General features: G+C 42.6%; 1 protein-coding gene across 4 annotated transcripts in view; it reads left to right on the forward strand.

The window, feature by feature from the left end:
- Nucleotides 1-19543, forward strand: part of LOC139765712 (disintegrin and metalloproteinase domain-containing protein 10-like) — a 310501-nt gene that overhangs the window by 257898 nt on the left and 33060 nt on the right. For all 4 annotated transcript variants that reach the window (XM_071693501.1, XM_071693502.1, XM_071693499.1 and 1 more), the window contains 6 exons: nt 3094-3239; nt 5730-5916; nt 12263-12362; nt 12767-12942; nt 13564-13843; nt 18879-19010. In XM_071693501.1, the coding sequence (XP_071549602.1) occupies nt 3094-3239; nt 5730-5916; nt 12263-12362; nt 12767-12942; nt 13564-13843; nt 18879-19010 (1021 nt within the window). The remainder of the gene's footprint in view (nt 1-3093; nt 3240-5729; nt 5917-12262; nt 12363-12766; nt 12943-13563; nt 13844-18878; nt 19011-19543) is intronic.

Below are 19543 nucleotides of genomic sequence, written 5' to 3' on the forward strand. Positions count from 1 at the left end.
GGGGCATTGTTACTGTTTGCAGGCAGCGCTGTAGCTTATAACTGGATTATTTACTTCCTCCCCCAAGAGTCCCTTCTATCTTCAGTAGGAAGCTGGTCACATCCACCGGACAACACTGCAGATCATAAAGTCTAGTGATGTTAGTGTGACTTATGTAGGAAGAGTGCATGGCAGTTGACAAAGAAGTGTTAAATGTCTTGATTATTGTAGTTGCACCGTAGGCTTGAAGGATCCTGGGTTGTGTTGAAGTACGGTAGGGATGTGTGATGCCCAGAGCATAGACGAGAAAGTGTAACTTGTGTATGTCTGGGGAGTGTAGTATGGTGGGTTGGTATTTACAACCCAGCTTGGAGGGAAATTGATTAGAGCTTGTTGGGTTATTATGATGTGCAACGTCATGTTTGTTGGGAGATAAAGATCTGTGAGTACGGGTTGCTAAAGTATGAGGCGGATGTAAGCATTTTATTTCAATATGGGAGTTGGAGATTAGGTATGGAGTGGTTTGGATGAGAGGGGTCTATTGTGGTTGGAGAGGTGTTGGGAAGGAGCAGCCAAACACTTTTTACAAATCCAGACCTTAGGGGTGGGAACACATACAGACAACTCGTGAAACCAATGGCGAAATTGATATCTGTAGAATAGAGAGAGAAGCTACGTTGCGGCATATGGAAAGGAAAGGTTAAAGAGAGGTGATGCCAAGTAGAATCAATGGAATGGAAGGATTAGAGGATGAGTCACCCAAGATGTGTAAGCTGTATTTCATACTTGAATGACTTTATAATGGTGGGTATGTGTGGTTTCGAGAACAGAGTGGAGAATATAATTGTGTCTAACGTGTTGATGTTGTTACAGGGTTGAATTATGGTGTTTTGAAATTGAAGAGGGAAACAAATGATTCTTTGAAAGAGATATAGGGAGAGATTGCATTCTAGCACTGTTTACTTTTACATGGTTACTCCCCCACTTCAAAATGCTGCACAGGTCTGAACTCAGAAAGGATATATGATCACGACAAGAGAGTAATTATTAATGGGAAAGGGAAATGGAAGAATTATTTAAAGTGTAATGATAAATGTAAGGGTAAATTGGGTTAGAAGTAGAAGAAAGGTCATTTATTTAAGGAAAAGATTAGGCAATAGAACAGAACTTTAAGGAACATTCTTTTAATATTTTTCAGCAGGAAGGCATGTCATATTGTCTTAGGAAATTTAGGTAATGCTTTTTTTGTTGATTCGGACACATATGACGAGTATTTTATTTTTATTTATTTATTTTTTTTTTTGCTTTGTCGCTGTCTCCCGCGTTTGCGAGGTAGCGCAAGGAAACAGACGAAAGAAATGGCCCAACCCACTCCCATACACATGTATATACATACGTCCACACACGCAAATATACATACCTACACAGCTTTCCATGGTTTACCGCAGACGCTTCACATGCCCTGATTCAATCCACTGACAGCACGTCAACCCCGGTATACCACATCGATCCAATTCACTCTATTCCTTGCCCTCCTTTCACCCTCCTGCATGTTCAGGCCCCGATCACACAAAATCTTTTTCACTCCATCTTTCCACCTCCAATTTGGTCTCCCACTTCTCCTCGTTCCCTCCACCTCCGACACACATATCCTCTTGGTCAGTCTTTCCTCACTCATTCTCTCCATGTGCCCAAACCATTTCAAAACACCCTCTTCTGCTCTCTCAACCATGCTCTTTTTATTTCCACACATCTCTCTTACCCTTACGTTACTTACTCGATCAAACCACCTCACACCACACACTGTCCTCAAACATCTCATTTCCAGCACATCCATCCTTCTGCGCACAACACTATCCATAGCCCACGCCTTGCAACCATACAACATTGTTGGAACCACTATTCCTTCAAACATACCCATTTTTGCTTTCCGAGATAATGTTCTAGACTTCCACACATTCTTCAAGGCTCCCAGGATTTTCGCCCCCTCCCCCACCCTATGATCCACTTCCGCATCCATGTTTCCATCCGCTGCCAGATCCACTCCCAGATATCTAAAACACTTTACTTCCTCCAGTTTTGCTCCATTCAAACTTACCTCCCAATTGACTTGACCCTCAAGCCTACTGTACCTTATAACCTTGCTCTTATTCACATTTACTCTTAACTTTCTTCTTTCACACACTTTACCAAACTCAGTCACCAGCTTCTGCAGTTTCTCACATGAATCAGCCACCAGCGCTGTATCATCAGCGAACAACAACTGACTCACTTCCCAAGCTCTCTCATCCCCAACAGACTTCATACTTGCCCCTCTTTCCAAAACTCTTGCATTTACCTCCCTAACAACCCCATCCATAAACAAATTAAACAACCATGGAGACACCACACACCCCTGCCACAAACCAACATTCACTGAGAACCAATCACTTTCCTCTCTTCCTACACCCCCTTCCAGAACATCTTTTTATTCTCCCTAAAATTTAATGATACTCTCTCACCCCAACTCTCATTTGCCCTTTTTCGCCTCTTGCACCTTTCTCTTGACCTCCTGCCTCTTTCTTTTATACATCTCCCAGTCATTTGCACTATTTCCCTGCAAAAATTGTCCAAATGCCTCTCTCTTCTCTTTCTCTAATAATCTTACTTCTTCATCCCACCACCTTTCTAATCAGCCCACCTCCCACGCTTCTCATGCCACAAGCATCTTTTGCGCAAGCCAACACTGCTTCCCTAAATTATCCCATTCCTCCCCACTCCCCTTATGTCCTTTGCTCTCACCTATTTCCATTCTGCACTCAGTCTCTCCTGGTACTTCCTCACACAAGTGTTTGTGAAATATCATTGAAATTTCTATCAAAAGCAGGTACCACAGAAATGACTGTGCCTGTGCAAGCCATGCATAAGTGAGTCCCATGCAGTAAGGGGTGGTGTAGAAACTGTCTGTGGAGACCAGACATACAAACCAAAATATGAAATTCTTAGACTTGTTTATTGGCAATGTTGCCAACATGCTGTTTACAGACACCAGCACAGAAATAGACATTCCTACATTACTTGTATGTCACCAGTCTATCACCAAAGTGATGTTTCACAACATCATTTCTGCCACAGGTCAAGTGTGGACCCGGAGAAGACGACGTGCATGCTGTACCTGCAGGCAGACCACCTTTTCTATGAGAGGATTGGTTCCGAGGAGGCATGCATTGAGACCATCACAAGACATGTACAGCGTGTCAATAACATATACCGCGTCACAGGTGAGTTTGGTTTATTTCCTCCATTCCCTCCCCTCCCACCTGCCTTGTGGTAGGTCTGGCTGATCCCCCTCTTTCACTTTTTGCCTACCCTGCCATATTAGGGTAGGTTTGGCCAATCCCCCCCATTTTATCCCTGCCTGCCCTGCCTTGTGTGGAGGTCTGGCTGATCCCTTGCATTCTCCCCCTGCCTACCTGACCTGTTGTGATAGGTCTAGCTGATCCCCTTCATTCCCTTTTGAAATTCCTACCTTGTTTGGTAGGTTTTCCTGCCCACCTGCCTCGTTGTAGTAGGTCTTACTTATCCCCTCCATTCCCTCTCCACCTCCGTGCCTGTTTTACTTGGTGCATCCCTAGTGAAGTCTTCAGGGGTTTATGCCCCCAGAGCCTGGGCTCAGGCTGTTGAACTTGGATGTAGATCAACTAAGCTGTTGGAGGCTATAACTGTCAGGCTTACAAGACCCCTACAGCCTGGCTGCTGTAGTACACTATGCAAGTACTTGTCCAGTGCATTATTAAACTTCGTCAGCTGTGTGTCCCATCCAGTTTATGATGGTAGCTGGCAAGATGTTAAAGAGTCTTGGTCTCTGGATGTTTAAGGTGTTCTTTCATTTTGTGCACATTTGGATTTCAGAGGTAGTATTTTACAGTCACCTATACCTGTTGTGACAGGAGGATGTAAGTTGGGAACCATACCTTTTTCCAGTTACAGGTGATGACATGCCTCTCCTGTCTTTTCTTCAGGGAGTATAGCCTCAGAGGTTTCTGTTGTTCTTAGTAATTTAGGTCCTTTACATTATTATAGGCATTGAAAGATCTCTGAACATTTTCTAATTCTCACAGTTTGTAGGTAGATCTGGTTGAGACCCTTCCATTCCCTCCCCATTTCCATGCCTTGTAACGGGTAGGTCTTAATACTCCATCTATTTCTGGCCCTCTGTCTTACCTTCCATTGCACCCTTGCTTAATTATTCTTATCTTTCTGAACCTCCATCTCCTTCCTTGCCTCCTTATGGTTGAATAAATATATTAATAATTAAAATGTTGAATTGTGTTGTTTTTTCATTATGATTAGAAGAACATATAGTATTATTTACAGAAGAGACTGGACATTACTGATGAGTTATATGTAACTGAATCTAGCAGGCGTACAGCAGGTAGAAATGCATCTAGAGGCCCTACCTGCTGGTAAAGCTGCCACTGTAGGTGACCCATTAGCAGAATTCCCTCAAAGGTCACACCTGCTTTTAGAACTCCTTCTGTGGGCTGCAACTGCCAGTAGAACTCTGTTGGCAACAAATGCTGGCAGCACTATGAATTATGCCTGCCATTTAAAACTGTCTTTGTAGGGCACATGTGTTGGTAAAACTTCTGCCTCTGTGAGCCATGCTTGCCAGTAGAACTCTCTTTAAATCCCATCTAATGGTAGAACTCCCTGTGTAGATCACAATGACCATGAAATCTCCCTCTTTAAGCCACATATGCTCTTAGATGATAACTTAACATGAAACTTTGCTTTATAAGTTTTTTCTTGGTAACTGTAACTTAATCTTCCTTAGCCCCTCCTCCTCTCCCAGTGCCCAGTAATTTCCCTTTTTATGCCTCCACATGTGTATAGTGATGTAAGTTCACAAAGTTTTAGGTCCTCAAGATCTGAGTCAAAAGTCCTGGGATTGGAGATCATTAGGGTAGTCAAATGCCCCAGGATCCAGGGTCGTCAAAGGTTCCAGGATCTGATGTCATAAGGGTAGTCGCAAGTTCTAAGATCTTGAAGCATTATGCTTGTCATATATTCCAAATCCATTAAGATAAAGGTATGGACAAGTAGGCAGCACTCAGAAGGGAGCTGGATGGGATAGGCCTGAGCTGTCTGCTCCTTAATATCCTCTTAGACTAAGATATTTCACACATTCTGTTGTGCCACACAAGCCAACACGAGGCACTGAGAAGGTTAACCCTACATTCTGCTTGAATAAGCTTGCCTCTGCCTTTTCTCCTGCTTGGATATTGTTCTTGCTCTTAGAGAAAGTTGGGTAACAGCAAAATCATTCATTGTGGTATGGATTTCAACAAATGTACCTTGTTTTTGAAATCATGAAAGCAGCTGTGTCATCTTCAAGTGTCATTTTGTAAGCAAATGATAAAAGAAAGATACAGAAATGTAGAGTTGTTTCATTGACTGCTGGGTAGGATTTGGCTAGGGATTACACATAGGAAACTAGTATCATGCAGCAGTTTCTGTGACATACATGAAACCCAATTTCATGTACTCTTAGTGCTTGTACTGCATACATGGTCTTGGACATGATCATTCCCATTTAGATACAAAGTTTAACTGTAAGATGATTTGGCTTCATACCATACAGCCATAATTTTGCAGTTATTCTCCTCCTTGCAGTTTAATGTTCCTCCTTCATTTCATATGAATCATCTCTATATATCATGTCCTTTTTCCCTCGTCTATCCTTTCTTGATGCCCTGGCACTGTTTCAGACTTCGACCTAGACAACGAGGCAGACAAGATAGGCTTCATGATCAAGCGTATCAAGGTGCATACACAAGAAGCACTGAAGGATCCTGGCTACCGCTTCCCGGGCAACTATGGCGTTGAGAAGTTCTTGGAACTCTTTTCAGAGGAGGACTACGATGCCTTCTGCCTCGCTTACATGTTCACTTATAGGTTTGTTCTCTTGTACATTAAACTTGTTTGTTCACCTAGAGATATATCCTCCTGTACCCTAAATTGCTCAGTAGTACATCTTTATGTATGCTTGATTATTCACATACAGGTCATCCTTACATACGCTTGATTGTTCGAGTGTAGGTGTGCCTTATTTATACTGGATTGTTATCTTAGAGGTACAGCCTCATATTTATTTGTTTATATTTATTACACTTGATCGCCATTTCCTGTGTCAGTGAGGTAGTGCCAGGAAACAGATGAAGAAAGACCCCTCCACTCACATACACACATGTATGTACATACATGCACATACATACATATACATATAATACATACACATGTACATACACAGACATATACATACCAACACATGTACATATTTATACTTGCTTGCTTTCATCCATTCCTGGCACTACCCTGCCCCTCAGGAAACAGCAATAGGTCACAGTGGTATATGTAAGTATATGTGTATGTTTGGTAAAGTGTGTGAAAGAAGAAAGCTTAGAGTAAATGTGAATAAGAGCAAGGTTATTAGGTACAGTAGGGTTGAGGGACATTTCAATTGGGAGGAAAGTTTGAATGCAGAAAAACTGGAGGAAGTGAAGTGTTTCAGATATCTGGGAGTGGATTTGGCAGCAGATGGAACCGTGGAAGCGGAAGTGAATCATAGGGTGAGGGAGGGGGCGAAAGTTCTGGGAGTGTTGAAGAATGTGTGGAAGTTGAGAACATTATCTTGGAAAGCAAAAATGGGTATGTTTGAAGGAATAGTGGTTCCAACAATGTTATATGGTTGCGAGGCATGGGCTATAGATAGGGTTGTGCGGAGTAGGGTGGATGTGCTGGAAATGAGATGTTTGAGGACAGTATGTGGTGTGAGGTGGTTTGATCGAGCAAGTAATAATAGGGTAAGAGAGATGTGTGGTGATAAAAAGGGTGTGGTTGAGAGAGCAGAAGAGGGTGTTTTGAAATGGTTTGGTCACATGGAAAGAATGAGTGAGGAAAGATTGACGAAGAGGATATATGTGTCAGAGGTGGAGGGAACGAGGAGAAATGGAAGACCAAATTGGAGGTGGAAAGATGGAGTGAAAAAGATTTTGAGTGATCGGGGCCTGAACATGCAGGAGGGTGAAAGGCGTGCAAGGAATAGAGTGAATTGGAACGATGTGGTATACTGGGGTTGACGTGCTGTCATTGGATTGAACCAGGGCATGTGAAGCATCTGGGGTAAACCATGGAAAGTTGTGTGGGGCCTGGATGTGGAAAGGGAGCTGTGGTTTTGGTGCATTATTACATGACAGCTAGAGACTGAGTGTGAACGAATGTGGCCTTTGTTGTCTTTTCCTAGCACTACCTCGCACACATGCAGGGGGATGGGGTTGTAATTTCATGTGTGGCGGGGTGGCGATGGGAACAAATAAAGGCAGACAGTATGAATTATGTACATGTGTATATATGTATATGTCTGTGTGTGTGTATATATATATGTATACGTTGAGACGTATAGGTATGTATATTTGAGTGTGTGGACGTGTATGTATATACATGTGTATGTGGGTGGGTTGGGCCATTCTTTCATCTGTTCCCTTGCACTACCTCTCTAATGCGAAAGACAGTGACAAAGTAAAATAAATAAATAATAAATGTATATGTATGGGTGTTTATGTATATATGTGTGTACATGAGTAGATGTGCTATTCTTTGTCTGTTTCCTGGCGCTACCTCGCTGGTGTGGGAGACAGCAATCAAGTATAATAAATAGAAAAATATATATATCCCTGGGGATAGGGGAGAAAGAATACTTCCCATGTATTATTCCCCATGTGTCATTGAAGGTGACTTAAAGGAACAAAAGCAAGGGGCTGGAAACCCTCCTCTTCTTGGATTTCAATTTCTGAAAGTGGAAATAGAAGAAATCAAGTGGGGAGTGCTCGTCCTCCTTGAAGGCTCAGATTGGGGTGTCTGAATGTGTGTGGATGTAACCAAGATGAGAAGAAAGGAGAGATGAATAGTATGCTTGAGGAAAGAAACCTGGATGCTCTGGCTCTGAGGGAAACAAAGCTCAAGGGTAAAGGGGAAGAATGGCTTGGAAAATTCTTGGGAGTAAAGTCGGGTTGGTGAGAGGGCAAGAGCTAAGGAAGGAGAAGCACTACTCCTGAAGCAGGAGTTGTGGGAGTGTGTGATAAGAGTGTAAGAAAGTAAATTTTAGATTGATGTGGGTAAAACTGAAAGTGGATGGAGAGAGATGGGTGATTATTGTTGCTTATGCACCTGGCCATGAGAAGAAAGATCCTGAGAGGCAAGTGTTTTGGGAGCAGCTGAGTGAGTGTGTCAGTAGCTTTGGTGCACCGGACTGGGTATTAATGATGGGTGATTTAAATGCGAGGTGAGTATTGTGGCCGTTGAGGGTATAATTGGCATACATTGGGTATTCAGTGTTATGAATGGAAATGGTGAAGAAATTGTGTATTTGTCTGCTGAAAAAAGACTGGTGATTGGGGATAAGTATATGTATGAGAATGTGAGAGATAATCAAAGGGCATTATTAGATCACGTGTTAATTGATAGGCGTGTAAAAGAGACTTTTGGATGTTAATGTGTTGAGAGGGGCAGCTGGTGGGAAGTCTTATCACTATCTTGTGGAGGCAAAGGTGAAGATTTGTAGGTTTACAAAAAAAGAAGAGAAAATGTTGGGGAGAAGAGAGTGGTGAGAGTAAGTGAGTTTTGAAAGGAGACTTGTGTGGGAAAGTACCAGGAGAGATTAAGTATAGAATAACAAAAGGTGAGAGCAAAAGACATGAGGGGAGTGGTTGAGGAATGGGACGTATTTAGGGAAGCATTGATGACGTGCAAAAGATGCATGAGGCATGAGAGAGGTGGGAGGTTGGCAGATTAGAAAGGATAGTGAGTGGTGGGATGAAGTAAAGTTGTTAGTGAAGGAGGAAAGAGAGGCATTTGGACGATACTTACAATGAAGGAGTACAAATGATGGGGAGATGTATAAAATAAAGCGGCAAGAGGTCAAGAGAAAGGTGTGTGTCATAGAAGGCAACTAAAAGGGGAGGGAGCGGGTGGCTGGAATTCCTTTTATCCCGTTTTTTACTTTTCCAAAAAAAAGGAACAGAGAAGGGGGCCAAGTGGGATGCTCCCCTCTAAGGTTCAGTCCTCTGTTCTTAGCACTACCTTACTTATGCGGGAAATGGCGAATTTGTATGGAAAATAATAGGGAGAAAGAATACTTCCCACATATTCCCCTTGTATCGTAGAAGGTGACTAAAAGGGGCAGGAGCAGGGGGCTAGAAACCCCCCTCGTATTTAGATTTCTGAAGGTGGAAACAGAAGGAGTCATGTGGGGAGTGCTCATCCTCCTCGAAGGTTCAGATTGGGGTGTCTAAATGTGTGTTGATGTACCAAGGTGAGAAAAAAGGAGAGATAGGTTGCATGTTCGAGAAAAGGAACCTGGATGTTTTAGCTTAAGTTTGTTGAGTATTCCTAGGAAATTATATGGGAGGGTATTGATTGAGAGGGCACAGGCATGTACAGTGCATCAGATTGGGGAAGAGCAGTGTGGTATCAGAAGTGGTAGAGTATGTGTGGATCAAGTATTAGCTTTGAAAATTGTACATGAGAAATACTTTGAAAAACAGATGGATTTGTACGTAGCATGTATGGATCTGGAGAAGGCATATGATAGGGTGGATAGAGATGCTTTGTGGAAGGTTTTAAGAGTATATGGTGTGGAGGGTAAGTTGATAGAAGCAGCAAAACGTTTTTACCAAGGATGTAAGGCTTGTGTATGAGTAGGAAGAGAGGAAAGTGATTGATTCTCTGTGAATGTCAGTTTGAGGCAGGGGTGCATGATATCTCCATTTGCTTATGGATGGGGTGGTGAGGGAGGTGAATGCAAGAGTTTTAGAGAGATGGGCAAGTATGTAGTCTGTTGTGGGTGAGAGGGCATGGGAAATGAGTCAGTTATTGTTCATAGATGATACAGCGCTGGTGGCTGATTTGGGTGAGAAATTGCAAAAGTTGGTGACTGAGTTTGGTAAAGTGTGTGAAAGAAGAAATTGACAGTAAATGTGAATAAGAGTAAGGTTATTAGGTTCAGTAGGGTTGAGGGACAAGTTAAATGGGAGGTAAGTTTGAATGGAGAAAAACTGGAGGAAGTGAAGTGTTTTAGATATCTGGGAGTGGACTTTCCAATAGAAGGAACCATGGAAGTGGAAGTGAGTCATGGGGTGGGGGGAGGGGGGAAAGGTTCTGGGAGCATTGAAGAATGTGTGGAAGGCAAGATCTTTATCTCGGAAAGCAAAAGTGGGTATGTTTGAAGGAATAGTGGTTCCAAAAATGTTATATGGTCGCAAGGCATGGGCATGATAGGGTTGTGCGGAGGAGGGTTGATGTGTTGGAAATGAAATGTTTGAGGATAGTGTGTGGTGTCGGGTGGTTGGATCGAGTAGGTAATGAAAGAGTGAGAGAGATGTGTGGTAATAGAAAGAGTGTGGTTGAGAGAGCAGAAGAGGGTGTTTTAAAATGGTTTGGACATGTGGAGAGAGTGAGTGAGGAAAGATTGACAGGGAGGATGTATTTGTCAGAGGTGGAGGGAAGGAGAAGCAGGAGACCAAATTGGAGGTGGAAGGATAGAGTGAAAAAGATTTTGAGCGATTAGGGCCTGAACATACAGGAGGGTGAAAGGCATGCAAGGAATAGAGTGAATTGGAACGATGTGGTATACCGGGGTCGCTGTGCTGTCATTGGATTGAACCAGGGTACGTGAAGCATCTGGGGTGAACCATGGAAAGGTCTGTGGGGCCTGGATGTGGAAAGGGAGCTGTGGTTTTGGTGCATTAGATATGACAGCTAGAGACTGAGTGTGAACAAGTGTGGCCTTTTTGTCTGTTTCTGTTGCTACCTTGCTGGAGAGATGGGGGGGGGATGCTATTTCGTGTGTGGTGGGGTGGCGATGGGAATGGATGAGGGCAGCAAGTATGAATGTGTACATGTGTATATATGTATATGGCTGTGTATGTATATGTATGTTTTTTTTTTTTTTTTTTTTTTTTTTTTTATACTTTGTCGCTGTCTCCCGCGTTTGCGAGGTAGCGCAAGGAAACAGACGAAAGAAATGGCCCAACCCCCCCCATACACATGTATATACATACATCCACACACTCAAATATACATACCTACACAGCTTTCCATGGTTTACCCCAGACGCTTCACATGCCTTGATTCAATCCACTGACAGCACATCAACCCCGGCATACCACATCGCTCCAATTCACTCTATTCCTTGCCCTCCTTTCACCCTCCTGCATGTTCAGGCCCCGATCACACAAAATCTTTTTCACTCCATCTTTCCACCTCCAATTTGGTCTCCCTCTTCTCCTTGCTCCCTCCACCTCCGACACATATATCCTCTTGGTCAATCTTTCCTCACTCATCCTTTTAAAGTGGTTTGGGCACATGGAGAGGATGAGTGAGGAAAGATTGAATATGTATGTATACGGTGAAATATATATGTATGTATATGTGCATGTGTGGGCGTTTATGTATATACATGTATATGTGGGTGGGTTGGGCCATTCTTCGTCTGTTTCCTTGTGCTACCTCGCTAACGTGGGAGATGGCAGTTAAGTATAAAAGAACATTATATACCACTTTCAGAGTAAATTTGATAGAAGGTACTAATTGTTAAGTAAAGGGAGAAATGTTTGTAAATTTTTGTTTGTTGGCCAAACACAAAAGAACATCTACATACCTAAACCAGATTGCCTTAGAGGATTAGATGTCCCTTAGTAATTTTGTTTCAAAAAATTCCATGTAAAGATTACTTAATACTGGTGAAAGAGGGTTATCCATCTCCATACTGAATTTCTGAACATAATGTTCTCCATTGAATTAAGATACACAGTCTTTCATACACAATTTTAGCAACTCAATAAACACAGAAAACCAAGCTTATCTAAGTCATCAACCAGATATTCTAGGAGGTCATCAATTGTAACTTTTGTGAACAAGGATGAAACATCAAAACTTACCAGTTTGAAATCAAAATCAGCTTGGATACCATTAAGCTTGTTAAGTAAGTCTCCATTGTTCATAATGCTAGAATTTGATATATTACCAACTAGTGGGCTTGATAAACAAATTAGTAATCATTTTGATAAATTATAGACATTATTAAAATGGTTAATTCGTTTATTAAGCCCACTAGTTTTAATCTTGATAAGATTTGAAAGGTTTAATTTCCATGTCAGTTAAAAATTTGAAGAGCTTTAATATCTTCCCAACCCCCTAGATATTGTATTACAAGATAGAAGCCAACATGTTTTTCCTCTCACAGGGACTTTGAAGGTGGGACCCTGGGGCTGGCCTGGACGGGAGACCTGAAGAATGCTGGGGGAGTGTGTGAGAAAAATGGCCATTATCGCGGAAGCCTCAAGGTACGCCAGACAGCTGGCATTCCTGCACATATTTTTAACATAATGTAATGATGTGTTAGGGGTGCCTTGTGGATTCCCTAGCAGTACTGAAACATCTTTTGTTAATAATGAAGAGTTGCAAACTCTCATCTCTTGTCACAATTACTTTGTTCTTTAGTCCAAAGTAATGTACATGTATTTCCCACACTCCATTACACCCAACACAGATATACTTCAGACACACACTGCACATTGAGAGTATGTCAACACCACATCCTCCTCTAGGAACTGCACTGCTTCACTCACTCTGCATATAACCCGCTAAAGAGCAGTCATGTACATAATACCCCAACACTTCACCCTCCTTCCCACTCCATCTCCCCAAAGCCCTTAATGGACCTAATATTTTTGCTTACCCCTTTCAGAGTCTCAATACAGGCATTGTGACTCTGCTAAACTATGGCAAGCATGTTCCCCCTGCCGTTAGCCATGTCACCCTTGCTCATGAGATAGGCCACAACTTTGGCAGCCCTCATGACCCTGAGTCTGACACCCGCTGTACACCTGGGGGAGAGGATGGCAACTACATCATGTTTGCTAGGTAGGGAGAGGGGTTGTGTTATGTTTGTCTGGTTGGGAGAAGGGCTTTTGTCATATTTGTTGGGCAAGGAGAGATGCTGTCTTATTTGTTTTATGTAGGTAGAATTTTTTTTTAAGTTAAGGAGAGAGGCTCTGTTTTGTTTTTCAGGTAGGTAGAGGGACTTTGTCGTGTTTGTCAGGTAAGGACAGGGATCATTTCATGTTTATTATGTGCTTATTATGTCTGTGGTAATGCTTAATTATAATTGATAGTTCTGAATGGCTGTTTTATATTATTTAGATGCATTTTGAATGCTTCTTTTGCTCTATTTGGTATATCTTTTGTAATGGATGACATATTTTGATACTATGCCATATTTTGACTTGTTTTGGTAGCTTTTATTATACCTCAGTTGTTGCATTTGAAGTGAGTTAACATCAGATGTTCAGTGACCAATTCAGAATAATGATGAAATGAATGTACTATTTAAGCTGCTACTATATGGTTTTGCCAATAATGTACTAGATAGAAATGATATGTCCCCTTACCTTAAAAAACATGCATTGAAGCAAATGCCTCACAGAGGCTTTCACATTCATTAAGAGTCATTTTCACATGGGTCTTGTTCCATTTTGGCAACAGAGCGACATCTGGTGACAAGCGGAACAACAACAAGTTTTCACCATGCTCGCTGAGACAGATCAACAGTGTACTCAACTCCAAGGCACGGGATGCCAAGGGCTGCTTCACCCAGCCTCAGAAAGCTATCTGTGGCAATGGTGTGGTGGAAGTTGGTGAGGAGTGTGATTGCGGGTGGGAGGAGGACTGTGATGAAGCCTGTTGCTACCCCATGAAAAACAATCCCAAGAAGGGCCAGACCCCTTGCACCCTGAGACCCAGTAAGGTCTGCTCCCCATCACAGGTGAGACATCTTCTACTTTATAGGTATCAGCCATATCCATGGTCATCATTTTATTTTTGCGATGGTATGTACTCTGTGTTTGTCATAAGTTAGACTCAGGGTCCATTTTCATTAATAGAAGAACATGAAAAACATGCTACTGTTTGGTTGCATGTGTCCATTCTCTAGCTGTTATGTGCAGTGCACCAAAATCATAGCCCCTTGTCCACAACTAGGCCCCAAATACCTTTCTGTGGTTTCCCCTGGCTTCTTCACACACCCTGGTTCAGTCCATTGACAGCATGTTAACCCTCTGTACACCACATCATTCCAGTTCACTCTATCCTGTGCTTGCCTTTTACCCTCCTTTTCACTCAAAATCCTTTCCTTTTATTCCTCCATCTGCAGTTTTGTCTCTCCCTCCTCTTTGTCCTCCTCCACTTCGGACATATATTATTATTATACTTATACTTTGTCGCTGTCTCCCGCGTTTGCGAGGTAGCGCAAGGAAACAGACGAAAGAAATGGCCCAACCCACCCCCATACACATGTATATACATACGTCCACACACGCAAATATACATACCTACACAGCTTTCCATGGTTTACCCCAGACGCTTCACATGCCTTGATTCAATCCACTGACAGCACGTCAACCCCGGTATACCACATCGCTCCAATTCACTCTATTCCTTGCCCTCCTTTCACCCTCCTGCATGTTCAGGCCCCGATCCCACAAAATCTTTTTCACTCCATCTTTCCACCTCCAATTTGGTCTCCCTCTTCTCCTCGTTCCCTCCACGTCCGACACATATATCCTCTTGGTCAATCTTTCCTCACTCATTCTCTCCATGTGCCCAAACCACTTCAAAACACCCTCTTCTGCTCTCTCAACCACGCTCTTTTTATTTCCACACATCTCTCTTACCCTTACGTTACTCACTCGATCAAACCACCTCACACCACACATTGTCCTCAAACATCTCATTTCCAGCACATCCATCCTCCTGCGCACAACTCTATCCATAGCCCACGCCTCGCAACCATACAACATTGTTGGAACCACTATTCCTTCAAACATACCCATTTTTGCTTTCCGAGATAATGTTCTCGACTTCCACACATTCTTCAAGGCCCCCAGAATTTTCGCCCCCTCCCCCACCCTATGATCCACTTCCGCTTCCATGGTTCCATCCGCTGCCAGATCCACTCCCAGATATCTAAAACACTTCACTTCCTCCAGTTTTTCTCCATTCAAACTCACCTCCCAATTGACTTGACCCTCAACCCTACTGTACCTAATAACCTTGCTCTTATTCACATTTACTCTTAACTTTCTTCTTCCACACACTTTACCAAACTCAGTCACCAGCTTCTGTAGTTTCTCACATGAATCAGCCACCAGTGCTGTATCATCAGCGAACAACAACTGACTCACTTCCCAAGCTCTCTCATCCCCAACAGACTTCATACTTGCCCCTCTTTCCAAAACTCTTGCATTTACCTCCCTAACAACCCCATCCATAAACAAATTAAACAACCATGGAGACATCACACACCCCTGCCGCAAACCTACATTCACTGAGAACCAATCACTTTCCTCTCTTCCTACACGTACACATGCCTTACCTCCTCGATAAAAACTTTTCACTGCTTCTAACAACTTGCCTCCCACACCATATATTCTTAATACCTTCCACAGAGCATCTCTATCAACTCTATCATATGCCTTCTCCAGATCCATAAATGCTACATACAAATCCATTTGCTTTTCTAAGTATTTCTCACATACATTCTTCAAAGCAAACACCTGATCCACACATCCTCTACCACTTCTGAAACCACACTGCTCTTCCCCAATCTGATGCTCTGTACATGCCTTCACCCTCTCAATCAATACCCTCCCATATAATTTACCAGGAATACTCAACAAACTTATACCTCTGTAATTTGAGCACTCACTCTTATCCCCTTTGCCTTTGTACAATGGCACTATGCACGCATTCCGCCAATCCTCAGGCACCTCACCATGAGTCATACATACATTAAATAACCTTACCAACCAGTCAACAATACAGTCACCCCCTTTCTTAATAAATTCCACTGCAGTACCATCCAAACCTGCTGCCTTACCGGCTTTCATCTTCCGCAAAGCTTTCACTACCTCTTCTCTGTTTACCAAATCATTTTCCCTAACCCTCTCACTTTGCACACCACCTCGACCAAAACACCCTATATCTGCCACTCTGTCATCAAACACATTCAACAAACCTTCAAAATACTCACTCCATCTCCTTCTCACATCACCACTACTTGTTATCATCTCCCCATTTGCGCCCTTCACTGAAGTTCCCATTTGCTCCCTTGTCTTACGCACTTTATTTACCTCCTTCCAGAACATCTTTTTATTCTCCCTAAAATTTAATGATACTCTCGCACCCCAACTCTCATTTGCCCTTTTTTTCACCTCTTGCACCTTTCTCTTGACCTCCTGTCTCTTTCTTTTATACATCTCCCACTCAATTGCATTTTTTCCCTGCAAAAATCGTCCAAATGCCTCTCTCTTCTCTTTCACTAATACTCGTACTTCTTCATCCCACCACTCACTACCCTTTCTAATCAACCCACCTCCCACTCTTCTCATGCCACAAGCATCTTTTGCGCAATCCATCACTGATTCCCTAAATACATCCCATTCCTCCCCCACTCCCCTTACTTCCATTGTTCTCACCTTTTTCCATTCTGTACTCAGTCTCTCCGGGTACTTCCTCACACAGGTCTCCTTCCCAAGCTCACTTACTCTCACCGTCCTCTTCACCCCAACATTCACTCTTCTTTTCTGAAAACCCATACAAATCTTCACCTTAGCCTCCACCAGATAATGATCAGACATCCCTCCAGTTGCACCTCTCAGCACATTAACATCCAAAAGTCTCTCTTTCGCGCGCCTGTCAATTAACACGTAATCCAATAACGCTCTCTGGCCATCTCTCCTACTTACATAAGTATACTTATGTATATCTCGCTTTTTAAACCAGGTATTCCCAATCATCAGTCCTTTTTCAGCACATAAATCTACAAGCTCTTCACCATTTCCATTTACAACACTGAACACCCCATGTATACCAATTATTCCCTCAACTGCCACATTACTCACCTTTGCATTCAAATCACCCATCACTATAACCCGGTCTCGTGCATCAATACCACTAACACACTCATTCAGCTGCTCCCAAAACACTTGCCTCTCATGATCTTTCTTCTCATGCCCAGGTGCATATGCACCAATAATCACCCACCTCTCTCCATCAACTTTCAGTTTTACCCATATTAATCGAGAATTTACTTTCTTACATTCTATCACATACTCCCACAACTCCTGTTTCAGGAGTATTGCTACTCCTTCCCTTGCTCTTGTCCTCTCACTAACCCCTGACTTTACTCCCCAGACATTCCCAAACCACTCTTCCCCTTTACCCTTGAGCTTCGTTTCACTCAGAGCCAAAACATCCAGGTTCCTCTCCTCAAACATACTACCTATCTCTCCTTTTTTCACATCTTGGTTACATCCACACACATTTAGGCACCCCACTCTGAGCCTTCGAGGAGGATGAGCACTCCCCGCGTGACTCCTTCTTCTGTTTCCTCCCCTCCTTGTATTAACTTTCTAAAATGGGAAACGGACATATATATATCCTCTTTTTATTCCTTTCATTATTTAATTCTGTCAGTATGTCTAGACCATTTAAGCACACCCATTTCAGCTTTCTCAGCTACACTTTTTTTTTTTATTATTATTACTACACCCCTATCCAAGCCTTTATTACTAGCTTATTCAAACCACCTATTTTCCTTAAACATTTAATTTCCAACTCATCCACCCTCACATTTATATAACATTTTTGGAACAACTATACCTTAGACTTACCCATTCTCCTCTCCCAGATAACATCCTCATTTTTCACACATTCTTTAATTTTTCTAAAGCCTTTTCCCCCTCATCCACTCACCTCTCTGTCCCTGGTTCCATTTGCTGCATATCCATTCCTAGTTGTCGAAAATGCTTTACTTCCTCCATATTTTCTTCATTCAAACTCACAACCCAACAAACCTGTCCCTTACCCTACTAGACCTAATAACCTTGTTTTACTCTTAATTTCCTCCTTCACACACTTGCAAAATCAGCCACCTCCTTCAGCAGATGCTTACTTAAATCTACCACCAGTGCTAAGTCATAAGCAAACAGCAACTGACTCACTCCTCAGTTTTCTCATCCCTCACAGACTGCATACTTGTTGCTCTCTCCAAGACTTTATTTACCTCCCTCACCACCCCATCCATAAACAAGTTAAATTGCCTTGATGACATCACACACCCATTCTGCAGGCCATTCTTTATTTGGAACCAGTCATTCTCCTTTCTTCCTATTCTTACACATGCTTTACATCCCATGTAAAATTTTACCATTGATTTTAGCAGCTTTCCTTCCACACCATATATTCGTAAGACCTTCCACAAGACGACCTCTATCAACCCTATCATATGCTATCTCAGATCCATAAATGCCACATACAGACCCTTTTGTTTCTTTTAATATTTCTCACACATTCTTCAAAGCAAACACCCAATCCACACATCCTCTACCACTTCTGAAACCACTCTGTTCCTCCTTGGTCTTCACCCTCTCAGTCATTATTATCCCATACAACTTGCTAGATAAACTCAACAAAGTTATACCTTTGTAGTTTGAACACTCACTGTTGTCTCCTGGCCTTTATACAGTGGCACTATCCATGCATATTGTCAATCCTCAGGCACCTCACCATGATCCGTGTTTGCATTGGAAATCCTGTTACTTATAGTTATGTTGTTAGAGGAAGATATAGCCCGTTTTTTACTGAAATGTGTTTTATCATAGTATTTTGTAAGAGAGTCTGTTTTAACCTCAAACATATTATCAGTCTTTCAGTTAGGTCAGAATGAATTCAGTATAATATTTTACAAGCACATGCAATATATATTTCATAAGATAACAGCAGTGGCACATTCCTTGCAGGGTCCCTGCTGCACACATGACTGCCGCCTGAGGGTGGGTGACAAGTGTCGTGATGACAATGGCTGCCGAGACTCCTCCTTCTGTAATGGTCGTGGTCCACAGTGTCCTCCATCCACCAACAAGCCTAACAAGGTAGGTGATCCACTCCACAGGTCCTGCTGCAATGTGCCTAAATTCTGTTTATTAGTTATATAATCCCAGGAACCCTTTTAGAAAGCTCTTGCAGCTTCAAGGTTGTGCTGCATCTGGTAATAGGGATATGATGGCCTCCTTTGAAGTGAGAAGATTCCAGATGATATATATGTATATATATATTTTATTTATTTATTTTGCTTTGTCGCTGTCTCCCCTATCCCTGGGGATAGGGGAGAAAGAATACTTCCCACGCATTCCTCACGTGTCATAGAAGGTGACTAAAGGGGACGGGAGTGGGGGGCTAGAAACCCTCCCCTCCTTGTATTTTAACTTTCTAAAAGGGGAAACAGAAGAAGGAGTCACGCGGGGAGTGCTCATCCTCCTCGAAGGCTCAGATTGGGGTGTCTAAATGTGTGTGGATGTAACCAAGATGAGAAAATGGAGAGATAGGTAGTATGTTTGAGGAGAGGAACCTGGATGTTTTGGCTCTGAGTGAAAGGAAGCTCAAGGGTAAAGGGGAAGAGTGGTTC

This window comes from Panulirus ornatus, chromosome 55 (genome assembly GCF_036320965.1).
Source record: "Panulirus ornatus isolate Po-2019 chromosome 55, ASM3632096v1, whole genome shotgun sequence".
Taxonomy (NCBI): Eukaryota; Metazoa; Arthropoda; class Malacostraca; order Decapoda; family Palinuridae; genus Panulirus; species Panulirus ornatus.